General features: G+C 44.1%; 1 protein-coding gene and 1 pseudogene across 1 annotated transcript in view; both read right to left on the bottom strand.

Annotated features, from left to right (window-relative positions):
- Positions 1-3373: 3373 nt before the first annotated feature.
- On the bottom strand, positions 3374-13680 carry LOC144695495 (zinc-binding protein A33-like; annotated as a pseudogene).
- A 7244-nt stretch (positions 13681-20924) lies between these two features.
- Positions 20925-23664, bottom strand: part of LOC144695584 (guanylate-binding protein 1-like) — a 34760-nt gene continuing 32020 nt past the window's right edge. The window contains exon 10 of the mRNA XM_078566475.1: positions 20925-21607. Within this exon, the coding sequence (XP_078422601.1) occupies positions 21210-21607 (398 nt within the window). The 3' untranslated portion in view covers positions 20925-21209. The remainder of the gene's footprint in view (positions 21608-23664) is intronic.

Below are 23664 nucleotides of genomic sequence, written 5' to 3'. Positions count from 1 at the left end.
GAACAAGCATGACAGGACCCAGGGTCTCCTTTTGTGCTGCATCATTCTTTAATAACCATTAACTGCGCCAAACATGAACATAATCCGATTAGAATCAAGTTAACAGTCCCCACAACACAATCCGATTAGAATCAAGTTAACAGTCCCCACAACATAATCCGATTAGAATCAAGTTAACAGTCCCCACAACACAATCCGATTAGAACCAAGTTAACAGTCCCCACAACATAATCCGATTAGAATCAAATTAACAGTCCCCACAACATAATCCGATTAGAATCAAGTTAACAGGCCGCACAACGTAATCCGATTAGAATCAAGTTAACAGTCCCCACAACATAATCCGATTAGAACCAAGTTAACTGTCCCCACAACATAATCCGATTAGAACCAAGTTAACAGTTCCCACAACGTAATCCGATTAGAACCAAGTTAACAGTCCCCACAACGTAATCCGATTAGAATCAAGTTAACAGTCCCCACAACATAATCCGATTATAACCAAGTTAACAGTCCCCACAACACAATCCGATTAGAATCAAGTTAACAGGCCCCACAACGTAATCCGATTAGAACCAAGTTAACAGTCCCCACAACATAATCCGATTAGAACCAAGTTAACAGTCCCCACAACATAATCCGATTAGAACCAAGTTAACAGTCCCCACAACATAATCCGATTAGAACCAAGTTAACAGTCCCCACAACGTAATCCGATTAGAATCAAGTTAACAGTCCCCACAACGTAATCCGATTAGAACCAAGTTAACAGTCCCCACAACGTAATCCGATTAGAATCAAGTTAACAGTCCCCACAACATAATCCGATTAGAACCAAGTTAACAGTCCCCACAACACAATCCGATTAGAATCAAGTTAACAGTCCCCACAACACAATCCGATTAGAACCAAGTTAACAGTCCCCACAACATAATCCGATTAGAACCAAGTTAACAGTCCCCACAACACAATCCGATTAGAATCAAGTTAACAGTCCCCACAACATAATCCGATTAGAATCAAGTTAACAGTCCCCACAACGTAATCCGATTAGAATCAAGTTAACAGTCCCCACAACACAATCCAGATAGAACCATGTTAACAGGCCCCACAACATAATCCGATTAGAATCAAGTTAACAGTCCCCACAACGTAATCCGATTAGAACCAAGTTAACAGTCCCCACAACATAATCCGATTAGAATCAAGTTAACAGTCCCCACAACATAATCGGATTAGAATCAAGTTAACAGGCCCCACAACATAATCCGATTAGAACCAAGTTAACAGGCCCTGCAACACAATCCAGATAGAACCATATTAACAGTCCCCACAACATAATCCGATTAGAATCAAGTTAACAGTCCCCACAACATAATCGGATTAGAATCAAGTTAACAGGCCCCACAACATAATCCGATTAGAACCAAGTTAACAGTCCCCACAACATAATCCGATTAGAATCAAGTTAACAGTCCCCACAACATAATCCAGATAGAACCAAGATAACAGTCCCCACAACATAATCCGATTAGAACCAAGTTAACAGTCCCCACAACATAATCCAGATAGAACCATGTTAACAGTCCCCACATTGTAATCAATACTCTGAAAAATATCTTTTGATCACAACAGTAATGTTGAAAAGAGTCTTACACTGAATTTTTTGTCCCTAAATCACGTGGAAGTAAGCTGCCTAATTTGCTTGTCTATTTGTAGAGAGGCAATGAAATTTTGCTACAAATTGGAAATTTAGATAAGGGGCAATGTATTATATCTTAAAATTACCAAACATTGCTCATTTAGTCCATTTCTGCTCATTGTCTGAAAAGCGCATGCTATAGTTAACGTGCAAATAAGAAGTAAATAATCCTGAAATAAAATAGAAAATACTGAGAATGCTCATCAGGCCAGACAGCATCTGTGGTGAGGGAACAAAGTTAAGGTTTTAAGTTGATGAGGCTTCACCAGAACTGGAAGATGTTAGGGATGTAAAAGGTTTTAAATAAGTATAGAGGGGGCGAAAGGGAGGGGAGGAAATAACAAAAGGGAAGATCTGCAATATGGTGGGAGGCAGGAGAGATTAATTGATAGAAACAATGATGGGCCTGGGCAAAATGGGACCAGTTTAGTATAGAAGCAAAAGATGGGTCTGAGGGAGGGGTACAGGGTTATTTATTTATTCTTTCATGGGATGTGGGTGTCACTGGTAAGGCCAGCATTTGTTGCCCATCCTTAATTGCCCTTGAACTGAGAGGCTTGCAGGGCCAATTCAGAGGGCAGTTAAGAGCCAATTACATTGCTGGGGGCCTGAAGTGACATGTAGGCCAGACCAGGTAAGGAGGGCAGATTTCCTTCCCTAAAGGACATTGGTGAACCAGATAACAATTTTACGACAATTGATAACAGTTTCATGGTCACCATTACTGAGAGTAATTACCAATTCCAGATTTTATTAATTGAATTTAAACTCCACCAGCTGATTTGAACCCATGCCCCAGGAAACTAGCCCGGGCCACTGGATTTCTAGTCAGGTGACATTACCACACCACCATCTCCCCATAAATGGCCCGACAGCGGAAGGGAAGTATGGAAAATCTGGCAAAGAGAAGGAGGTTTCCATGGCCTTGGAATACAGCAAAGAAAGGTAGGTAGGCCCCTTCACCACCAGCTGTGTAGCAATAGAGGATCCCCACTCCTCGCACTAGTCCACACTTCCCCCATTCCCAGTGGCTCTGGCGCAGTCATTCTGAGGAGGCGGAGGTATAGTGGTATTGTCAATGGACTAGTATTCCAGATACCCTTGGTGATGCTCTGGGAACCCTGGTTTGAATTCCACCATGGCAGATGGTGAAATCTGAATTCAATAAAAAAAAATCTCGAATTGAAAGTCTAATGAGGACCATGAAACTCTTGCCGATTGTCGTTAAAAACCCATCTGGTTCACTAATGCCCTTTAGGGAAGGAGATCTACCCTCCTTACCCGGTCTGGCCTACATGTGACTCCAGACTCAGGGCAATGTGGCTGACTCTCAAATGCCCTTTGAAACTGCCTGGCAAGCCACTCAGATCTCAAGGACAATTAGCGATGGGCAATAAATACTGACCCAGCCATTGATGGCCACATCTTATTAGCAAATTTTAAAAAATTCTCCATGACCAGCATCTGCTGTTTGAGACTAAATCTCTGAGAGTAAATTTGGATGAAGATTAAAGTTGTCAAACTCAAATGTTTAATGACTGTACTGTCTTAGATGTTAACTTTGCTCCTTTCTCCATAGATGCTGCCTGACCTGCTGAGTATTTCCTGCATTAGCTGCTTTTCTTTCTGATTTCCAGCATCTGCAGTATTTCCTTCTGATTCAAAAAAATCCTATTCTTCCTGAATTGTTACTTTGTGAGGACAGATTTTCAGGGGTTCAGCATTTCTCCCCCCATTATTGTGACCAGGGCTGAAAAAAAGGATACAGCTTCTCATGGAACCTATCAGTGAAAGTGTGGATATGGGACATTGTATCTGCATTATAAAAGGACACCTTCCCTCCCTCATAATCCAGGCAGACTCAAATCTTTCTCGGCTTCTCCCTCAGGTCTAAGTATTTCCAAGTTTTGGTTGCAGCTCTGCACTGATTTCCATTTCTCAGTGCTATTAACCAGGCTCCGTTATCTGGATTCAGGTCAATGGCCTCTTTCCTGTTGATAGATCCTCTGGCCAGACCCACATCCCACTCAGTCTTTTGTCCCACCACCACCTCCCAGTGGTGTTTCCCGGATGCGAATCCCTCACGTCCCAGGACACAGAGGCAAGGATTGAATCTTTCTGGACAGTCCAAGAGTGGCTGCTGTTTTTTTCAAGGAGTGACTCACGCCCTGCTGAGCTCTTCGGACAGGAGTAGGTGAGGGTGAGCGGTACAAGGGTCCAAGGTTACTGGAGCTGGGGGAATAGGTTTAGAGGGAACATAAATAAACAGGTCATTAACACATGTAACATGCACACTTGGCTCGCTTACTGATAAGATGAGTAGTAATATTAACAAGGAGGCAATGGACAGAAACAGGGCAATGTTACCATCACCTTCAGTGATATTGGGCTCATTGACCTTCTGTGAATAGCTTGTGATTCCCCACCATTTTTTTCTTCATGCATAGAATGGGCACTTTCGCTGGCTAGGCCAGCATTTATTGCCCATCCCTGATTGTCCCTTGACAAAGTGGTGGTGAGTTGCTTTCTTGAACCACTGTGGTGTGGGTACACCCACAGTGCTGTTAGGAAGGGAGTTCCAGGATTTTGACCCAGCAACAGTGAAGGAACAGCAATATATTTCCAGGTCAGGATGGTGAGCGGCTTGTTGAGGAATTTCCAGGTGGTGGTGTTCCCATCTATCTGCTGCCCTTATCCTTCTAGGTGGTAGAGGTCGCAGGTTCGGAAGGTGCTGTCGAAGGAGCCTTGGCAAATTGCTGCAGCGCATCTTGTAGATGGCGCACCTGCTGCCACTGCACGTCAGTGGTGGGTGGAATTAATGTTTAATATGTTGGATGGGGTGCTGATGAAGCGGGCTGCTTTGTCCTGGATGGTGTTGAGTTTCTTGAGTGTTGTTGGAACTGCACCCATCCAGGCGAGTGGAGAGAATTCCGTCACACTCCTGTCTTGTAATTGATGGACAGGCCTTAGGAAGTCAGGAGATGAGTTATTCTCTGCAGAATTCCCAGCCTCTGACTTGTTCTCAGAGCCACAGCATTTATGTAACTGGTCCAGGCAAGTTTCTGGTCAATGGCAACCCCCAGGACGTTGATAATGGGGATTCAACGATGGTAATGCCATTTCATGTCAAGGGGAAATGGTTGGATTCTCTCTTGTTGGCATTGGTCATTGCCTGCCACTTATGTGTTATGAATGTTACTTGCCACTTATCAGCCCAAGACTGAATGTTGTCCAAGTCTTGCTGCATATGGACACAGATTGCTTCAGTATCTGCGGAGTCGTGAATGGTGCTGAACATTGTGCAATCATCAGCGAACATCCCCACTTCTGACCTTATGATGGAGGGAAGGTCATTGATAAAGCAGCTGAAGATGGTTGGGCCAAGGACACTACCCTGAGGAACTCCTGCTGTGATGTTCTGGAGCTGAGATGACTGACCTCCAACAACCACAACCATCTTCCTCTGTGCTAGGCATGACTCCAACCGGTGGAGAGTTTTGCCCCTGATTCTCATTGACTTCAATTTTTCTAGCACCCCTTGATGCCACACTCGGTCAAATATTTTCTTAATGTCAAGGACAGTCATTCTCATCTCACCTCCTGAATTTAGCTCTTTTGTCCATATTTGGACCAAGTCAGTAATGAGGTCAGGAACCATGTAATCCTGGCTGAATCTGGGCTGGGTATTGATGAGCAGGTTATGGATGAGTAAGTGCCACTTGACACCACTGTCATCGACGCCATCCATCACTTTGTTCATGAATGAAGTCTATTGATGGCCGGATTGGATTTGTCCTGCTTTTTGTGGACAGGCCATACCTGGGCAATTTTCCATGTTGTCAGGTAGATGCTAGAGTTGTAGCTATACTGGAACAGCTTGGCTAGGGCTGCGGCTATTTCTTCAGTACTACAGCCGGGATTTTGTCAGGGTGATGTGGGAAACCTCAGGAGGAGACTGAAATGGATCATCCACTCCGCACTTCTGGCTGAAGATTGTAGCAAGTGATTCAGCCTTATCTTTTGCACTGATGTGCTGGGCTCCCCCATCATTAAGGATGGGGATATTTGTGGAGCCTTCTCCTCCTGTTTGTTGCTTAATTTTTCGCCACCATTCACGACTGAAGGTGGCAGGGTTGCAGAGCTTGGATCTGATCTGTTAACTGTGGGGTTACTTAGCTCTGTCTGTTGCAGGCTGCCTCTTCTGTTGCTTGGCATGCAAGTGCCATGTAGTAGCTTCACCAGGTTGACACCTTATTATTAGGTATGGCTGGTGCTGCTGCTAGCATACCCCCTTGTATTCCACATTGAACCAGGGTTGATCCCCGGGCTTGGTGGTAATTGTAGAGTGGGGGATATGCCAGGCCATGAGGTTACAGATTGTGGTTGAGTACAATTCTGCTGCTGCTGATGGCCCACAGAGCCTCATGGGTGCCCAGTTTTGAGTTGCTCGATGTTCAAAATCTATCCCATTTAAAAGAGTGGTAATGCCACATAATAGATGGAGGGGATCTTTGATGTCCACAAGGACTGTGTGGTGGCCACTCTGGCCAATATTGACATGGACAGGAGTATCTGCGACAGGTAGAGTGGTGAGGACGAGGTCAAGTAGGTTTTGCCCTCTTGTTGGTTCTCTCACTACTTGTTACAAGTACAGTCTAGTAGCTATGTCCTTTAAGACTTGATTTGCTTGGTCAGTAGTGCTGCTCCTGAGCTACTCTTGGTGATGGACAGTGAATTCCCCACCCAGAGTACACTCTGTGACCATGCCACCCAAAGTGTTTCTTCCAAGTGGTGTTGAACATGGAGCAATACTGATTCATCAGCTGAGGGAGGGTAGTAACCAGTAGAAGGTTTCCTTGCCCGTGTTTGACCTGATGCCATGAGACTTTGGAGTCAGCATTGAGGACTCCCAGAGAAACTCCATCCCGACTGTATACCACTGTGCAACTGCCTCTGGTGGGTCTGCCCTGCCGATGGGAAGCAAATTCACTCGTAACTTTCAAAAGGGCAATGGCATCTATGCTTTAAAAGGAAAGATTTTGCACGGCCATGGGGGATGAGTAGTGGAGTGGGGTAATTGGACATCTCTTTTAAAGAGCCTTGCAAGAAGAATGGGTCGAATGGCTTTCATAGTGCTGTATGATTCTATAATTTGCGCAGAAACAGCCTTGCTGTAATTAAAATGTTGCTGGGACATAGAGCCGAGAGGAAAACTCCCACAATTTTGATGAATCTGGTCAAAGGGGTCCCTATTTATTAATTTGCTCCAAGGAATGAGTATCCATATTAGTGGCCAACATTCATGTTCATACAGCATTCCTCTGGCTGTGGATTTAACTGATTATAAAATGGTTAAAAATAAATAAACTGTCAGGAAAATAAATTCATCATCTATCCACTGTGACTAACAAGGATTTCTAGAATCATACAATGAAATGGCACAGAAGGAGGACATTTGGCCCATCGTGTTGGTACTGGCTCTCTGAAAGATCTATCCAATTTGTCCCACTTCTCTGATCTTCCCCATAGCCCTACAAATTTTCCTTTTCAAGTATATATCTAATTCCTTCCAGAAATAGCTATTGAACCTGCCTCCACCATCTGGAATGCGTGCCGGATTGTGGAATGTTCGAGGATGATATATTCTTCCAAAACAGAATGGCAATTACGCTTTCAGGAGAGAATTGGCAAATTGCGTCTTCGGGAACTGTGCCGGGAGAGATCAGTCTTGTGCACGATGCTGGGAAGGAAACATGGAGCAGATGTCACCCACCGGTGCTAACCACTGTCAACATCTGCTTCCAGACTCGATACTGGAGTGATTCAATACACTTCTCTACATTAACAATGGGACAAGTGCTCGCTGGGACTGGGATGGTCCTTTTCGCTCTGTAAGAAGAGAGACAGTGGAAGGTAATAGCAGCTTTTGTTGGAATTGTGGACAAATTAAAAAGAAAAGATTCACGTTAAGCATTTAACCTGTAACTTTTCTCCATTTCCGGAACTTTCTGAAAGAGAATCAAAAAACACAGCAGTTAGTCTCCTTGTTTTACAGAACTTTCGGTACCAAAGAACAGGCAAATTCAATTAGAGTAGGTTTCAGATAAATAGCAGTGTTTTTCTGATTTTAAACAGCAAAACCAGTCCTTTATCCCGAGAATGTGAATTTATTGTGATTCAATACAACTGAAAATAAAGGTGATGTTAATTCATAATGCATCTCACTGGTTAACAATCCAGTATAAATTATCAAGATGTAATTAATCTATTGTCATTTATATTCTCTGCAAGATAAGCTGCTAAAGATGGACAGTGTGTGCTTCATATTTCCAAGAAAATAGTAATAGATCTGTCCTTACTAATTCTCTCCATTGTTCTCCCATTCTATCCCCTCTCTTCTTCTGAAGACATTGATTCTTCACTGAGATAGAATCCCATGGACAGCGGGAGCCCCCTGGTACATCAGCCTTGTGGTTATGTCTGAGTCTAATGGCGGAACGTCTGCTGGCTATTCAACTGTGAGGGCGGTATGACCACAGAGCCAGCCAATGCTGAAATGCACACACTCACACTTCTAGCCTTCCCCGCTAGAAATTCCTCAAATACTGCCAAGGAATATTTTTACATCTAGCTGAGTGGGATTGGGTTTAATGTCTCAGATGAAAGGCAGCACTTCCAACAGTGCAGCACTCCCTCAGCACTTTACGGCAGTGTCAGCCTGGATTGTGTGCTCGGACAGCAACAGTGCTGCCTGCTAAGCCACGGTTGACACAGGTCGGGTTCTGTTGCTGCACTAGTTCAAGGAGTAACCGGTGAGAACTGGGAAAAGACGAGTAAGAAAACCGCCCCCCTACCTTGAGAAATAGGATATGATCCTCCTCACTCAGCAGCTGCTGAATCTCCTCAATGGTGCCAGACAGTGCTGCCATTTCTTCAGTTATCTTCACGATCTTTCCCTTCATCGCCTGACACTTCCTCTTCTCTTCTTGTTTCAGTTTCTGCAAAGCAATCTTCTCTTCCTTGAGGGGGAACTGGTGAAGTTTCTCAAGTTCTTTCTTAACTTGTTGCTCTGCCTTGCTCGTCCGCAGCTGTGCGAGAAGAACGATTCAAACGGCAATATGAGGCTCTGAGAGAGTTGTTACACGTTGTTTCAACCTTCGGTTTTTCATGTATGTATGTTTGAGAATCAACTGTCGGAATTAATGGGGTGGGGGATGAGGCAGGCCAGCCAGAAGTCCATTGACTTTCAGCAGGCTGGAGAATCCCAATGACCGGCAGGCATGGAAAATGGCACCCAATGTATTCCTAAATCCAGAGTCAATTATAGGACCATAAGAGGGCGCTCATATTCCATATTTTACAAGCAAACACTTTCTGACCTTAAAAGTTGCAGAATGATCTAGAAACAGGGTGTGACCTCATTCCAGGGGGACCTGCAGTGTGAGCCCAATAAAGGGGACAGGCTCGAACCACTGGGTTTGATATCGCAATAGGTGTAGGACACAGCTCCTGCTACCTCAACACTACTTCAGAGAGCCGGCACAGATACAATGGGCTGAATGGCTTCCTTCTGTGATTAGAACCAATTTCATCTCCTGGTCCCCATGTTAGCCAATACTGTTTAAGGGCTCTCTCTCCTTAGGTGTTGTACCTCTGTCATTTAAATCTACCTTCCTCACCCCTCTCCTGAAGAATACAAACATTTAATCCCATGCAAACTATATTTCATCTCCTTCCCAAAGACTTGGAAAATCTGTTCCCACCTTCCCCTGAACTCCATGTTTGAATCCCTCCAATCAGGTTTCTGCCTCTTCCACTGTAACTGAAATGGCACTTATCGATGTCACAAGTCTTATGTGACAGTTAAAAAGGTAAACTCTCCGTCCTCGCCCTTCTGAGTCTGTGCACAACCTTGGACATGGTTGACCACACCATCCTCCTCCACACCTCTCCACTGTCATCCAGCTGGGTGGGACTGCTCTCCCCTGCTTCCATTCTCATCTATAATCATAGCCACAGAATCACTTGCAATGCTTTCTCCTCCTGCACCTGTACTATTATCTCTGGTGTCCCCCAAGGATCGATCCTTCCCTCCATCCCCCCGCCTCCTATTTTTTTATCTACATGCTGCCTCTCCATGACATTATCTGAAAGCGCAGTCTTAGTTTTTCACATGTACACTGATGACACCCAGTGCTACCACACCACCACCTCTCTCAACTCCCCTACTGCTAAATTCTCAGACTACTTCCCGACATCCATCTGGATGAATGGAAATTTCCCCCAATTAAATATTGGAAAGGCTGAAGCCACTATTTTTGGACCCCACTCCAAACTCCATTCCCCAGCTACTCACTTCATCCCTCTCCCTGGCAACAGTCTCAGAATAAACTAGTCTGTTCCCAATCTCGGTGTTACATTTGATTCCAAGGTGACCTCATATTTCTAACTTCCACCTACTCCCACCTCTCTAGCCTCCCCAGACTTTGCCTTGTCTCAGCTGATCCGCTGCTGAATCCCTCATTCATGCCTTCATTATCTCTAGACTTGACTGCTCCAACACACTTCTGGTTGGTCTCCCACATTCTAGCCTCTGGAGACACGAGCTCATCCAACACTCTGCTGCCCATGTTTTAACTCACAGCAAGTCTATTCCCCTATCACCCCTGTGCTCGCTGACCTACATTGGCTCCCAGTCAAGCAATGTTTTGATTGTAAAATTCTCATCCTTGTTTTCAATCCCCCCCCATGGCTTTGCCCCCTCCCTATCTCTGCAAACTCCTCCAGTCCCACACATCTCCAAGATATCTGCACTCCTCTAATTCTGCCCTCTTGAGCACCCTCGATTTTAATTGCCTCACCATTGGCTGCCATGCCTTCAGCTGCCTGGGCCCCAAGCTCTGGGATACACTCCCTATACCTCCCCACCCCACTTTAAATATAAGACACTCCTTAAAGCCGATCTTTCTTTTAGTTTTTGATCATCTGACCTGATATCTCCTCATGTGACTCGGTGGCACATGATGCTCCTAGGAAACTCCTCGAGGTGTTTGATAAGGTTGCTATATAAATATAAGTTGCTGTTGTATAACTCCAGTGGCACCTGGAACCAGGCTTTACGCGTTGTCAGTAAGCGAGGAGCTCTCTTAGGCTTTCTGGAAACATTTTGAAACCTACATGCAGTTCAGTTAAAAAAAAAAATGCTCATATTAAACATGAATTCAGAATGTCCCAAAACGCTTAACAGCCAATGAAGTCCTAATGTGAGGAAAACGGCAGTCAGTTTGCACACAGCAAACTCACACAAACATGCAGTGTGAAAATGACCACATTATTTGTTTAAAAAATAGATTTGCATTTATATAGTGCTTTTTATGACAATCTGATGCCTCAAAGTGCTTTGCAGCCAATGGCGTACTTTTGTAGTGTAGACACTGTTGTAATGTGGGATCATGGCAGCCAAATTGCACACAGCAAGCTCCCACAGTGATAATGACCAGAAGATCTGCATTTGTGATGCTGACCCAGGAGAAAATTTGGCTAGGGCGCCGGGGAGAACTCCCGTGCTATTCTTCAAAATAGTTTTTGTTTTATTTATTCGTTCATTGAATGTGGGGCATCGCTGGCAAGGCCAGCATTTGTTGCCCGTCCCTAATTGCCAGTGAACTGAGTGGCTTGCTCGTCTATTTCAGAGAGCAGTTAAGAGTCAACCACATTGCTGTGGGTCTGGAGTTACATGTAGGCCAGACCGGGTAAGGGCGGCAGATTTCCTTCCCTAAAGGGCATTAGTGAACCAGATGGGTTTTTACAACAATCGATGATGGTTTCATGGTCACCGTTACTGAGACCAGCTGAGACATGTACTGAGCTATCTCGGGGCAGAGTCTCAGGGAGTCTCGAGCAGCTGTTTCCTGTGGAGATTATAATACAGCTATTGCCAGCAGCCACAGTCTGGATGAAAAAGCAGTTCCCCCAAAGTGGAGATGACATCAAATGAATTACTCAGCTGCTCTTGCATTTAAATCAAAAAGACAACATCCTTACAAAATATGTTCAGCAGGCCATTTGGCCCTACAAACCCATACCAGTATTTATGCTCCTCACAACCCTCTTCTCATTCTACTCCATCTCAGTCTATCGACATAACTGTCTATCCCTTCCTCCCTCATGGTTCCCCTTGAATGCATCTACTCTATTTGTTTCAACTTCTCCCAGAGTTAGTGAGTTTCACTTTTTCATTACTCTCGAGTAGAAAAGTTTCTCCTGAATTCCCGGTGGGATTTATTTGCGACTATTTTTTATTTATGGTCTTTCTACATGAACAGCATAGACACAGGTTGTTACATTATGGTTTGGTTTTGGGAAGGAGGGTTGGATGTTTTAACTAAAAGTTCAAAGCCTTATAGTTAAAGAATATGAAATAAAATGATATTAAATGTACCTGAATGTAAGCTAATGTTCTCTCATAGTTGCTCTTTGAGGTATTGCATTCCCTTCTTCTACTGGAGTGGTTTCACTAATGTTTGCAGCAATTCCTGCTGAGAACGTGACATATCGGTTAATTATTGATCATTGCTGCTGAAATCATCTCATTTATAAACTCAGTTAAGTCTGAAAATTATGATTAGAAATATGAACGTATCATGCATTCGTATGGCATTCATCTCTTTGCTGTTGTAACAGAGCTGTTAATGTGTTAGTTTTAAATAGGTTGTCACAAATGTTAAAACTGCTTGAAAAGCTAAGGATTATCAAGCGAATCCTGGCAAAAATTTGGCCGATGGAATACAATGTGGGAAAATGTGGGCTTGTCGACTTTGGCAGGAAGAATAGAAAAGCAGGATATTATTTGAATGGAGAGAGATTGCAGGACTCTGATACAGAGGGATCTGGGTGTCCTGGTACATGAATCACAAAAAGTTGATATGCAGGTGCAGCAAGTGATTAGGAAGGCAAATGGAATGCTGGTGGTTTATTGCAAGTGGAATCGAATATAAAAACAGCGAAGTGAAGCTACAATTGCACAGGGCCTTAGTTAGACTGTGTCTGGAGTCCTGTGTGCAGTTTTGGTCTCCTTCGTTAAGGATATAATTGCGTTAGAAGCAGCTCAGAGAAGGTTCACTCGACTGATTCCTGGGATGAGGTGGTTATCTTATGAGGAAAGGTTGAACAGACTGGACATGTATCCAGTGGAGTTTAGAAGGAGAGGTGATCTTATTGAAATGTATAAGGCCCTGAGGGGACTTGTCATGGCAGATGCTGAGAGGATGTGGGGGAGTCTAGAACTAGGAGGTCACCGTTGAAAAATTCAGGGTCTTCCCTTTAAGACTAAGGGTAAGAGATTTTTTTTCTCTCAGAGGGTCATTAGTCTTTGGAATTCTCTTCCCTGGAGAGCAATGGAGGCTGGGTCACTGAATGTATTCAAGGCTGAGTTAGACTTTGGGAGTCATACAGGCAGTCAGGAAAAGTGGAGTTGAGGCCACATTCAGCCCAATGGCCGAATGGCCTACTCCTGTTCTTAATTCTTGCCGTCCTGTGCTGGATGCCTGAATAAGATCAAAAGCAGCTAATAATCACCATATTCTCTAGTGCAGATTTGCTCAGTTTGTGTCCCCCTCTATTTTCTCAGTCGCCTCTAAGTGACGGTCGACCATGAGCTGAGCAACAGTCCACACGGGGCAAAACAGACAAGTTCCCAGCTACCTGCAGCCAGAAACAGGTGATTGTACAGGGATATCTCCGTGTTCAGCTCTCCCCACAGCCCTCACCTTAACCTCTTCGGCAGCTTCTTCCACAGGGACCACCTGGTGGTTCCTGTGCCATTTTGAACCCTGGCAAAGCAGGCAGAGCGGCTGCTTGTGGGTTTTACAGTAAAGTCTCAGCGGCTGTTGGTGTTCCTGGCACTGCTGCAGAGAGCTGCCTTTCAGCGGGCTAACCTGTCCACCCAGGGACTGGGCAGTCCCAGGGGGAGGCTTCATCCCGCAGAGAGTCAACCTTTCCCCCCCTCTGCCCTTGTCTCCTCCTAGCACCGGGTTAACATACAGGACCGGCAGGCACTGTGAGCACAGCTCAGGCAGGATGGCTCCTCCTTACACCTAATCCGGTGAAAACAACATTCAGCCCGAACGAAACTCACTTCCTACTCGGGACATCACAAACATTTTCACTTTCAGTTCCTGGTAGCTCCAAAGATTCGCTGAAATAACCGCCCATGTAAGGGTGGAGTGAGGTAAACCCCTGTCACGCAAATAGGTGAATGAATGAAACCACCAAACAGCAGGAAACACACAATAGACAGGATATAATCTAACAGAGTATTAATATATACTTCAAATAATATACTGCTATATTATACAGCAGTAAATGTATTAAATATATGATATAATCTAACAGTATTCATATATGATGCAAATAATATTCTGTTATACAACAGGAGGTACATAATTTTATTTTATAATCTAAGAGTAATCATATATGGTTAAAATAATATTCAGGTATGGTATATAGCTGTAAACGTATTAAATATATGATATAATCTAACAGTATTCATGTATGATTCAAATAATATTTGTTATACAACAGGAAATACATAATTTTTTATAATCTACAGTAATCATATATGATTAAAATAATATTCAGGTATGGTATGTAGCTGTAAACGTATTAAATATATGATATAATATAACAGTATTCATGTATGATACAAATAATATCCTGATACATTATATTATAGAGGTTTAGATATAAGAGCATGAGAAATGGGAGCAGGGATAAATCATACGACCCTCCTCTGCCTGCTCTGCCACGCAATATGATTGTGGCTGATCCTCTGCCTCAATTCTGCTCTCCCGCTCACTCGCCATTTCCCCCGAGTGACTGAGAAATCAAAAATCTATCTGTCCCGTTCTTGAATATACTCAAGTTTATGTGCCCCCAGCAGGCGTGTTTCCCATTGGCGGGGGCACGTAAAATGGGGTGGCACCCATCCCACCACCTTCTCACCCACCTCCAAGCTCTCCCCTATAATATGGGAGGGTGGGTGGAAGGCCATTGAAATCAGCCATATTAAAATGAACAATGAAGGGTCAGTTAGGCATGTTTTCAAGCCAATTGACCTTGATGATACGCTGCCCACACAGGCAGCAGGGAGAGAGTGGGAAGCCCGATTTTTAACCTGAAATGGTAAAAGGGCAGGGAGAAAGTGGGGCAGGCAGGTGTGTCACTATTCAGGGGCTACGGTTTACCAATCTTAGGCGGAACCCCCTTTTCCTTCCTACCTGCCCCCTCCCATTAACCCACCCCCCTCCCCCACACTGCCCCTCTCCCAACCTTCCCTAACCCTCCCGGCCCAAGACTCGAGACTTACCTGCTCCAGGGATTCTAGGCCTTAGGCTCCATGACTGACCTACAGTTCCGGCAGCTGCCACTGAAGATTCCCTGGCGCTGCCAGGGCTGATGGAGCTGCTGGCCAATCCAGATGGCGGGACTTTGCCCCAAAGAGGTGTGGAAGTCCCACCTCGGTCCTCGCTAATGAGTCCTGCAGTGCTTTATTGCTGTGGGACGGGTCAGTGTGGAGCATGTCAGCTCCATGCTGACATGGTTTCTGTCCGTTCCCCCATATTATTCCGCCCAATAATAGAACATCCACGGCCTTCTTGGGGGGAACATTCCAAAGATTCCCAACCCTCTGAGTGAAGAAATTCCTCCTCATCTCAGTCCTAAATGATCATCCTGAGACTGTGCCCCCAAGGTTTAGATTCCCCAACCAGGAGAAATAGCCTCCCAGTGACTGAATAATCCAGGGGACTTGGCGGGGGGAGGGGGGTGGTTAAATGGCTTGCATCACTTCACTTGTATTCTCTTAAGTATAGAAGATGCGATTGTGATGTGATTGATGGGCTTAAAATGTTTAAGGGGTTTGATGGGGTAGATGCAGAGAGACCATTTCCTCTAATGGGGTAATGAAGAACAGGGGTCTTTAAATTGATCTTAAAATTAGAGCCAAGAAGCACTTTTCACACAGAGGGTAGTAGAAATCTAGAATCCTCTCCCCCTAAACAGTATGAAAGACTGAGATTTATAGATTTTTGTTGATAAGGCTTTTTAAAAAAAATTCATTCATCTGAGCATCACTGGCTAGACCAGCATTTATTGCCCATCCCAAATTGCCTTTGTTCAGAGGGCATTTAAGAGTTAACCACATTGCTGTGGGTCTGGAGTCACATGGAGGCCAGATGATTTCCTTCCCTAAAGGACACTGGTGAACCAGATGGGATGTTACAACAATCGATTCATGGTCATCTTTAGACTTTTAATTCCAGATTTTTATTGAACTCAAATTCCACCATCTGCCGTGGCAGGATTCAAACCCAGGTCCCCAGAGAATTACCCTGGCGATAACACCATTGCCTCCCTCGGGGATATAAAGCAAATGTCCTTCAATGGAGTTCAGGTCAGTAATGATTTAATTGAATGATGGAGCATGCTTGAGGGACTGTTCCTAATATAATCTAAACAATCTCAAAATGTACAGCCCCTTTCACAGATATTAGAATTCGATAATTTTCTGAAATCTCCATAACATCCTTTAAACATCCTTTAGATTCCAAAACAACGATCTTTAGAGTCTATTTCTGATGAAGGATTTTCACAATGAAGATTAACTTGTCTTTTCTCTCAGAGATGCCATTTGACTTGTTGAGTTTTTCTGGCATTTACTGCTTTTGTTTCCAATCTCCGCCATTTACAGTTTTGGTTTTCATGTTTTGCTATTTGAAGACTGCATTTGGCATCTGCAACAGAAATGTTTATAAAGCTAACATTTTGGTGACTTTCATTCACAGTCTGGCTCAAAGATTAGCTCAAAGAACCTACTGGAGAAACATAGAAGATCCGTCACCAAGTAATCGTCAGCATTCATCGTATTCCCAGAACCTCCCAAAATCCAAACCCAAATACCCTGCTGCCCCTTTGTTATGACACAGCAGTTGGTAAAGGCTGAGATGTTTAAATCTCAGAGGGTAACTTGAACAACTGTCAGAACCTATATTTTCAATTGGTATGTTTGAGATGCAGCTCTGAATTCAGGAATCAGACCACCGAGCCTCGAAAGGTTTTTTTGTATAAAACTAAATTAAACATTTATTAATTTAACAACAAATTAAACATACACATGTCTACAAATTACTACCATAATAACTTTTAAACAAATACCCAAATTAATCACTCCCAGGTAAATCTTCACCAAGGCAAATCTTCACCAAGGCAACGGTAACCCATAGACTTTAAACAGACACCAGGCAAAGCACAATTGACCTTAAAAATTCAAAATGGGGTCCTTTGTAATTTGATTCCTTTGCAGACACGGTTGTAGGGCTAACAGGCTGCTTAGATCTTAAATGCCTCTGCCTTATACACACAAACTCCTTTCTGTTTGTACCCAGCTTCCCCTTTGAATGTAAGTTTTCCATTGTATTACTAGGTTTTTTAATTTTACCTCTCCTAACAATAATCCTTTCACCCCACCAATGTTATTAGTAATATAAGCACATTGCTTGGAATCTCCCAGTTAGGTGCAAGATTTTATTGATTCTTTTGAATGGTTTATTCAACAAATGCAAATTGCACTTTACCGTTTAACTTCCTTATGTTTATCGAATTAACATCTCAAAACTACTCTACATAATTGCACCCAGGCTTACTCCTAATCCAATTAAGCCAGATACACACATAGACACAGACCCTACTACAATTCCAATTTAAAAATGATTTCCAGTAACATTATAGACATTGCTATCTCTTCGTGACACCCTTACCCAGCCCACACTGCACCAGGCTCGACCTCCGAATCCATCTTCTGTTGCCAACGTCATCATATCACAACTCCAGTTTAACCCATAGAGAGGTGAGTGTACTCACTCCAGTCATCCCACACACACTCATGCAGCAGAGAGGACTTGGGACTGGGCCCTCAAACCTCAGATACCATTACTCTGCTTGCCCAGCAGGCTCCAGCACACTGATCACTCTGATTCAACATAAAACATAAAATGTTTTGGATCTAAAAACAGAAAGGGCTAAGGTTAGAACTTCCCCAACCCCACTCTCAAAAGGCATGTTCACTGGGATTATTTTAAGCTAACTCGCTAGTCAGTAAACTGACAGGAGCGGGTGTGATGCTGGTTGTACAGCCCGTGCAATTTTAATCCATAGTGATATTAGACGGGTGTAAAATTAACGTTCCAACCAATCCCATGGGATTACCACCTGACGAGTCTGGTTAAAAGCAGTCTAAGTATCGGATCTGTTAAATGGGGAATGAGCATACCGGCGAAGGCACACTGAGGACTATATTGACCTGCAAGAAGTAAAACACACATATAATCAAGTTTTGTCAGTTTATATGTTTTATTTTGTAATATTAATGGAACTAATTTCAGATTCAATGGAGTGAAATCGGAATTAACTGAACAGAAGGGTTGAACTACAATAAAGTTAGATTCAGAGGAAATGTGTAGTCAATTTTTTTACAGAAAATAGGGAAAGCGATAGACATTGACAGGAGGAATTCTTGCTATAATTAACAGCCAAACATAGACGATTTGATAAAAACAAAGAACTACTGCGGATGCTGGAAATCCAAAACAAAACAAAAACAGAATTACCTGGAAAAACTCAGCAGGTCTGGCAGCATCGGCGGAGAAGAAAAGAGTTGATGTTTCGAGTCCTCATGACCCTTCAACAGAACTGAGTGAAGTTAGGAGAGGGATGAAATATAAGCTGGTTTAAGGTGGGGGGGGTGGGGGGGGGGTGGGGGGAGAGAAGTGGGGGGGTGGTGGTTGTAGGGACAAGCAAGCAGTGATAGGAGCAGATAATCAAAAGATGTCACAGACAAAGGAACAAAGGGGTGATGAAGGTGATGATATTATCTAAACGAATGTGCTAATTAAGAATGGATGGCAGGACACTCAAGGTACAGCTCTAGTGGGGGTGGGGTGGAAAGACTAACAGGGCATTACAGGTATAGATTTAAAAATAATGGAAATAAGTGGGAAAAGAAAAATCTATATTTTGTCCCCCCCCCTTTTGTTTTTTCCAATAATTTAGATAGATTTTTCTTTTCCCACCTATTTCCATTATTTTTAAATCTATACCTTTTATGCCCTGTCAATCTTTCCACCCCACCCCGACTAGAGCTGTACCTTGAGTGTCCTGCCATCCATTCTTAATTAGCACATTCTCTTAGATAATATCACCACCTTTAACACTTCTTTGTTCCTTTGTCTGTGACATCTTTTGCTTATCTGCTCCTATCACTACTTGCTTGTCCCTACAACCACCGCACCCCCCTCAACTTCTCTCCTCCCACCCCTGCACCCCCCCACCTTAAACCAGCTTATATTTCACCCCTCTCCTAACTTTACTCAGTTCTGTTGAAGGGTCATAGGACTCGAAACGTCAACTCTTTTCTTCTCCGCCGATGCTGCCAGACCTGCTGAGTTTTTATAGACAATTTGAAATAGTTACTCTGAGCCGTGGCTTTGCTACAGGAAGCAAGGATGTGTTGAAATACAGTCCCCACCACTTACACCATCCACACTTATCATAAGCACCCACCACATCAGGCAAATCGTGTTAAGTATCCGCCATTACCTCAATTGTAAAGGCACAGTTTATAACATGTTAAATGCACCAGCTATTTTGAGCGGAACAATAAATACTTTGCACTATGTTAATCCCCTATTTTTAACTGATTTACAAAGCTCTGCTGTATTCAGCCAAAGTCAGGTCTACACCAGCTTTTTGCACCAGATTAAAGTGCGATTGCCTTCACTGTGAGAATTTTCATATTTGGTGCAATGGCTAACAATTACGAGAGGCAGTTGCCAAAGATCGATTTCTATTATTCTGCATCAAGCCTGCCTTTTTTGAAGAAATAAATATGTTGGTTACATCAACCAGTACATGTTTCACCTTATCCACAACATGTCTGGTTTTACTAGTTTCTGTGTATATGGGGCAAATCACCTGAACATCTGTGCGGCCTATGATGGTTGTGACTATATCTGTATACTTCTCCATTGTATCCCCTTTTAAACTATAAAAAATCACTGGCTAGAGGCTGAATGGAGTCTAATTGAACTTTGATCCTCATTCCCAACTCAGTACACATATTTATGATGTAAATAAAGCAGAAATTTACAAAATCCAAACAGGTCCTGTGGAAAAAAATCACTTGTCCTGGGTTGTCCTATCCAGATATTCAAGTATAAAAGAGAGCAACAAGGGCTTGAAACACACCAATAGTCGTAGAGATTATCTCCTTTATAAAGTGAATGGTTCTGAAACCAGCCAACTCACTGTATTCCCTCACAGCAACAACAGGGTTAAGCCTGCCAGTAATAAGTAACCTCAAGCAATTAGTGATGCTACTGGATGGATGTTAATATATTCACTTGACATCTTCGAGTCTCCTATTTAAATTGAAGCAGTAAAAACCATTTGAAAGGAATTGAATAAATGCCTATTCAAATAACAGCTGGGGGAATGTTATTGGGGCAGATTTTAGTCTTCGCCCCCTAGATGGAAACCTGGTGGGACATATCACCAAGCCGCTATTGAAGCCACCTGATTATCAAGTTCAAAAAGGACAAAGCCCCTGGTCCGGATGGACTGCATCTACATATTTTAAAAGAGTCAAGGGAGGAGATAGCAGAGATATACAGAGAGAATGTTTCCTCTTGTGGGGAAGAGCATAACTAAAGACCATCAATATAAGATAGTCACCAGGAAATCCAATAGGGAATTCAGGAGAAAATTCTTTACCCAGAGAGTGGTGAGAATGTGGAACTTGTTACCACAGGGAGTGGCTGGAGTGAATAGTGTAGGTGTATTTCAGGGGGAAACTAGACAAGGAGATGAGGGAGAAGGGAATAGAGGGTTACGATGCTGGATTTGGATGAGGAAAGATGGGAGGAGGCTCAAGTGGAGCATAAACACTGGCACGGACTGGTTGAGCCAAATTTCCTGTTTATGTGAAGTATATGTAATCCTATGTAAAACATAGGCCTACTTTTTTCAGGGGAGAAGAGACCCATCCTGTCAATCCTTTCCTGATATGTATACCCTCACATTTCTGGGATCGTCCTTGTAAATCTACACTGCACCCTCTCCAGTGTCTCTATATCCTTGTTATAATATGGTGGCCAGAACTGTGATCTAACCAAGGTTTGATACAGGCTCAGCAGAACTTCCCTCCTTTTCAATTCTATTCCTCTAGAAATAAAGCCTAGTGCTTTGTTTGATTGTTTTTTCCCAGCAGTATGAAGATGAAGCAGGTTCTAATAAGGCCGTGTGATCGGGTATACACCCCCCACAATGCTCCCGCATACCCACCCACTAATCGTCAGATAATTACTAGCCAACCAGTGTCGGCTAAATCCTATTCCAAGAAATCCTGTGTCGGAACTGTACCTACCCTGGCACAGCGGACTTATGCACTTGAAGATTATTTCTTGGCCAACAGTTTCATAGTTTTGTGCGATGTATAAGCATTAAGCGTAGTTTCTAGAATGCCTTGAGCTATCTTAGCAATCCTTTCACATGTAGTGATTGAGTCAACAGATTCCTGTTGCCCCTTTAGAGCCTTGATCTGTTCCTCCATCATCTCAGCTTTCTTTGTAAACTCCTTCTCTGCTAATTCCTTCTGTTCTCTCAATTTGCTTTCCAGTGCTATCTTCTGCTCCCTCTGCAAGTTCTCTTTCTCTTCCTCCATCTTTAGCTTCAGGCGTTTGACACTCTCTTGATGGAACATCCTCTCGTTGTCGCTCATCTTCTCCAGGGTTTTCATTGCCTCTTCATGTGCCTTTGCCTCTTGTTTGGCCTCAGTGGCTCTCTGCTGCTCAGCTGCAAAAGTAGAAAAGAAACTTATCAATATTGACATTTACATGCCATTGCGAATATGAATACTTATAGGCAGACAAACACTCACACGCATATATACACGCATGCACACACACACACACACGCACACATATCAATACACAGACAGGGTAGAATTTTCCGCTCTGGTGACGAAGGGTGGAATTTTATGGCCCCTCCCGTCAGCGGGATCTTCCTTTCCATTCCAGCGCAGTCAGTGCCAACTCAGCCCCAGCCCCAAGAACACAATGATGACATCAAGATGAGGATCCTGAGGACCCACTAGATGTAGAATCATCACAGCATTCACCCGCACCCTCCACCAGTGCAAAGACTTAACTAGGTAGAACTTAGTTGCAGAGCAGGCTTGGGGTCACAATCTGGTGAGCACAGGACAGATTCTGGTGCACAGTAGGCGGAGACAGGGACATTCAAGGTCTCTGACAGGTGGAGGACTGCTGGAGGCAAGGATGCGGCGGAGGCCCAGTCAGATGATGAGCCTCTGGACTTGCCCCTAAGTTGGAACTGGAACAACAGACACGGGGACATCAGACAGGGTCGTCAGATGTAGTCAACAGATTGCAACGGACAATGGAGGAGTCTGCCCATGTTCAGTCTGAGGTTATTGTGCTGACATGCCAGCGCTCCGAGCTCAACATTGGTAGAATGGCGACCGCCATGGAAACCTTGGTCCAGGACATCGAGCCTCATGTGCGCCAGGAGTTCTACTCCATTGCTGTAGGCATAGCTGGCATCCATCAGTGGCTAAGCGACAGGGGGACAGGACACCTCACCGCTGATGCACCTTCTCCTCAAGGACCCAGCCAGAGGCCCTCAGCCACCTAAATGGACAAGGACCAGCAGCTGGACACCCTGAGGCCATCTACCCAGATGACTCCGAGAGTGTCCAGCCGATCCCAAACCCCTCTGCCAGTGACCCCATCAGCTACGGCTCCACAGGCCAAGGAGAGTGCCTCAGCCCCACAGTAGGAGTAGGCCAGCCCCTCCAAGAATCGGCCCTCCAGAGGACGCAAGCCAAGGTCATGAAGACAACAGGGTGTAGCAGTCAACAGGCTGGCTCCACCTCTGCTGTGGATGTCGGGGATGCACCAAGATGGTAGGGTTAGGAAACATAAGAAATAATAGGAGCACAAAGGTTGCCTGGGTGTTCACAATCTGTATGGAGTTTGCATAAATGTAAATAGATTTCCACTCATTCCACTCCACATGTTGTGTATGCCTCTTCTATCTGATGATATGCCTCGTGGTCATTCAAGTGTCACAGGTTCCCCCTCCCCATCCTCGAAGATGCCCCATCATGTACCTCAGCTCTATGGTGTGTCGAACCATCTCATAACAGTTTCTGTCCATTCTCTGCCCAATATCAACATCAGCGAAGTGTCAGCCTCAAAGGACTTTGTGCTTAGCCAAGGTATCTCTGAGACTAGCTTCAGAGGTTCAACTGCTGTTGAGCCATGAGTGTAGAACCTGGAAGCTGCTTTAGTCCCCCGATGCTTCTGCATTGTAGAGTGCTCAGTGTGTATTCTAGATGATGGAATGCTGGTGCACATGGTGACTGGGCATCTTTCATTGTCCTGCCTGTACTTTCCGTCAGCCTTGAGTGTGCTTTACCTGTGAACCCAAACTCTGAGCTCTTATACGCTCCTGTCTGCCTGCAATGTTATGTCACGTCCACGTGTTCATCTGTACATCACCCCAAGATTAGTGCCGAACCTTCCCATCTCTACGTTTTTCAGCTTTCAACCTCACTGGTACATGTTGGTTCTTGTGTTTCCTGCTAGATGGTTAAAAGGCTTGTGACCTAGGAGTTGTGTGCAGAGGCTGCAGGTGGCTGACATGGGCATGGGAGGAGACAGCGCTGGAGCATAAGGTCTGGTTCGCATCTCCTGACATTAGCCCTGCCCCAGCTCTCAGATGGGCAATCGAGATAGTTATTTGCAACTACAATAAAGTCAGTATACCTGCTTTGTGTGTGCAGATGTTAGACTGTTGGGATGAAAATGTGTAGCCCCAAAATGGGA

Source organism: Cetorhinus maximus, chromosome 21 (genome assembly GCF_964194155.1).
Source record: "Cetorhinus maximus chromosome 21, sCetMax3.hap1.1, whole genome shotgun sequence".
Taxonomy (NCBI): domain Eukaryota; kingdom Metazoa; phylum Chordata; class Chondrichthyes; order Lamniformes; family Cetorhinidae; genus Cetorhinus; species Cetorhinus maximus.
Note: the sequence above shows the minus strand (reverse complement) of the source record. Positions and strands in the feature narration are given on the sequence as shown.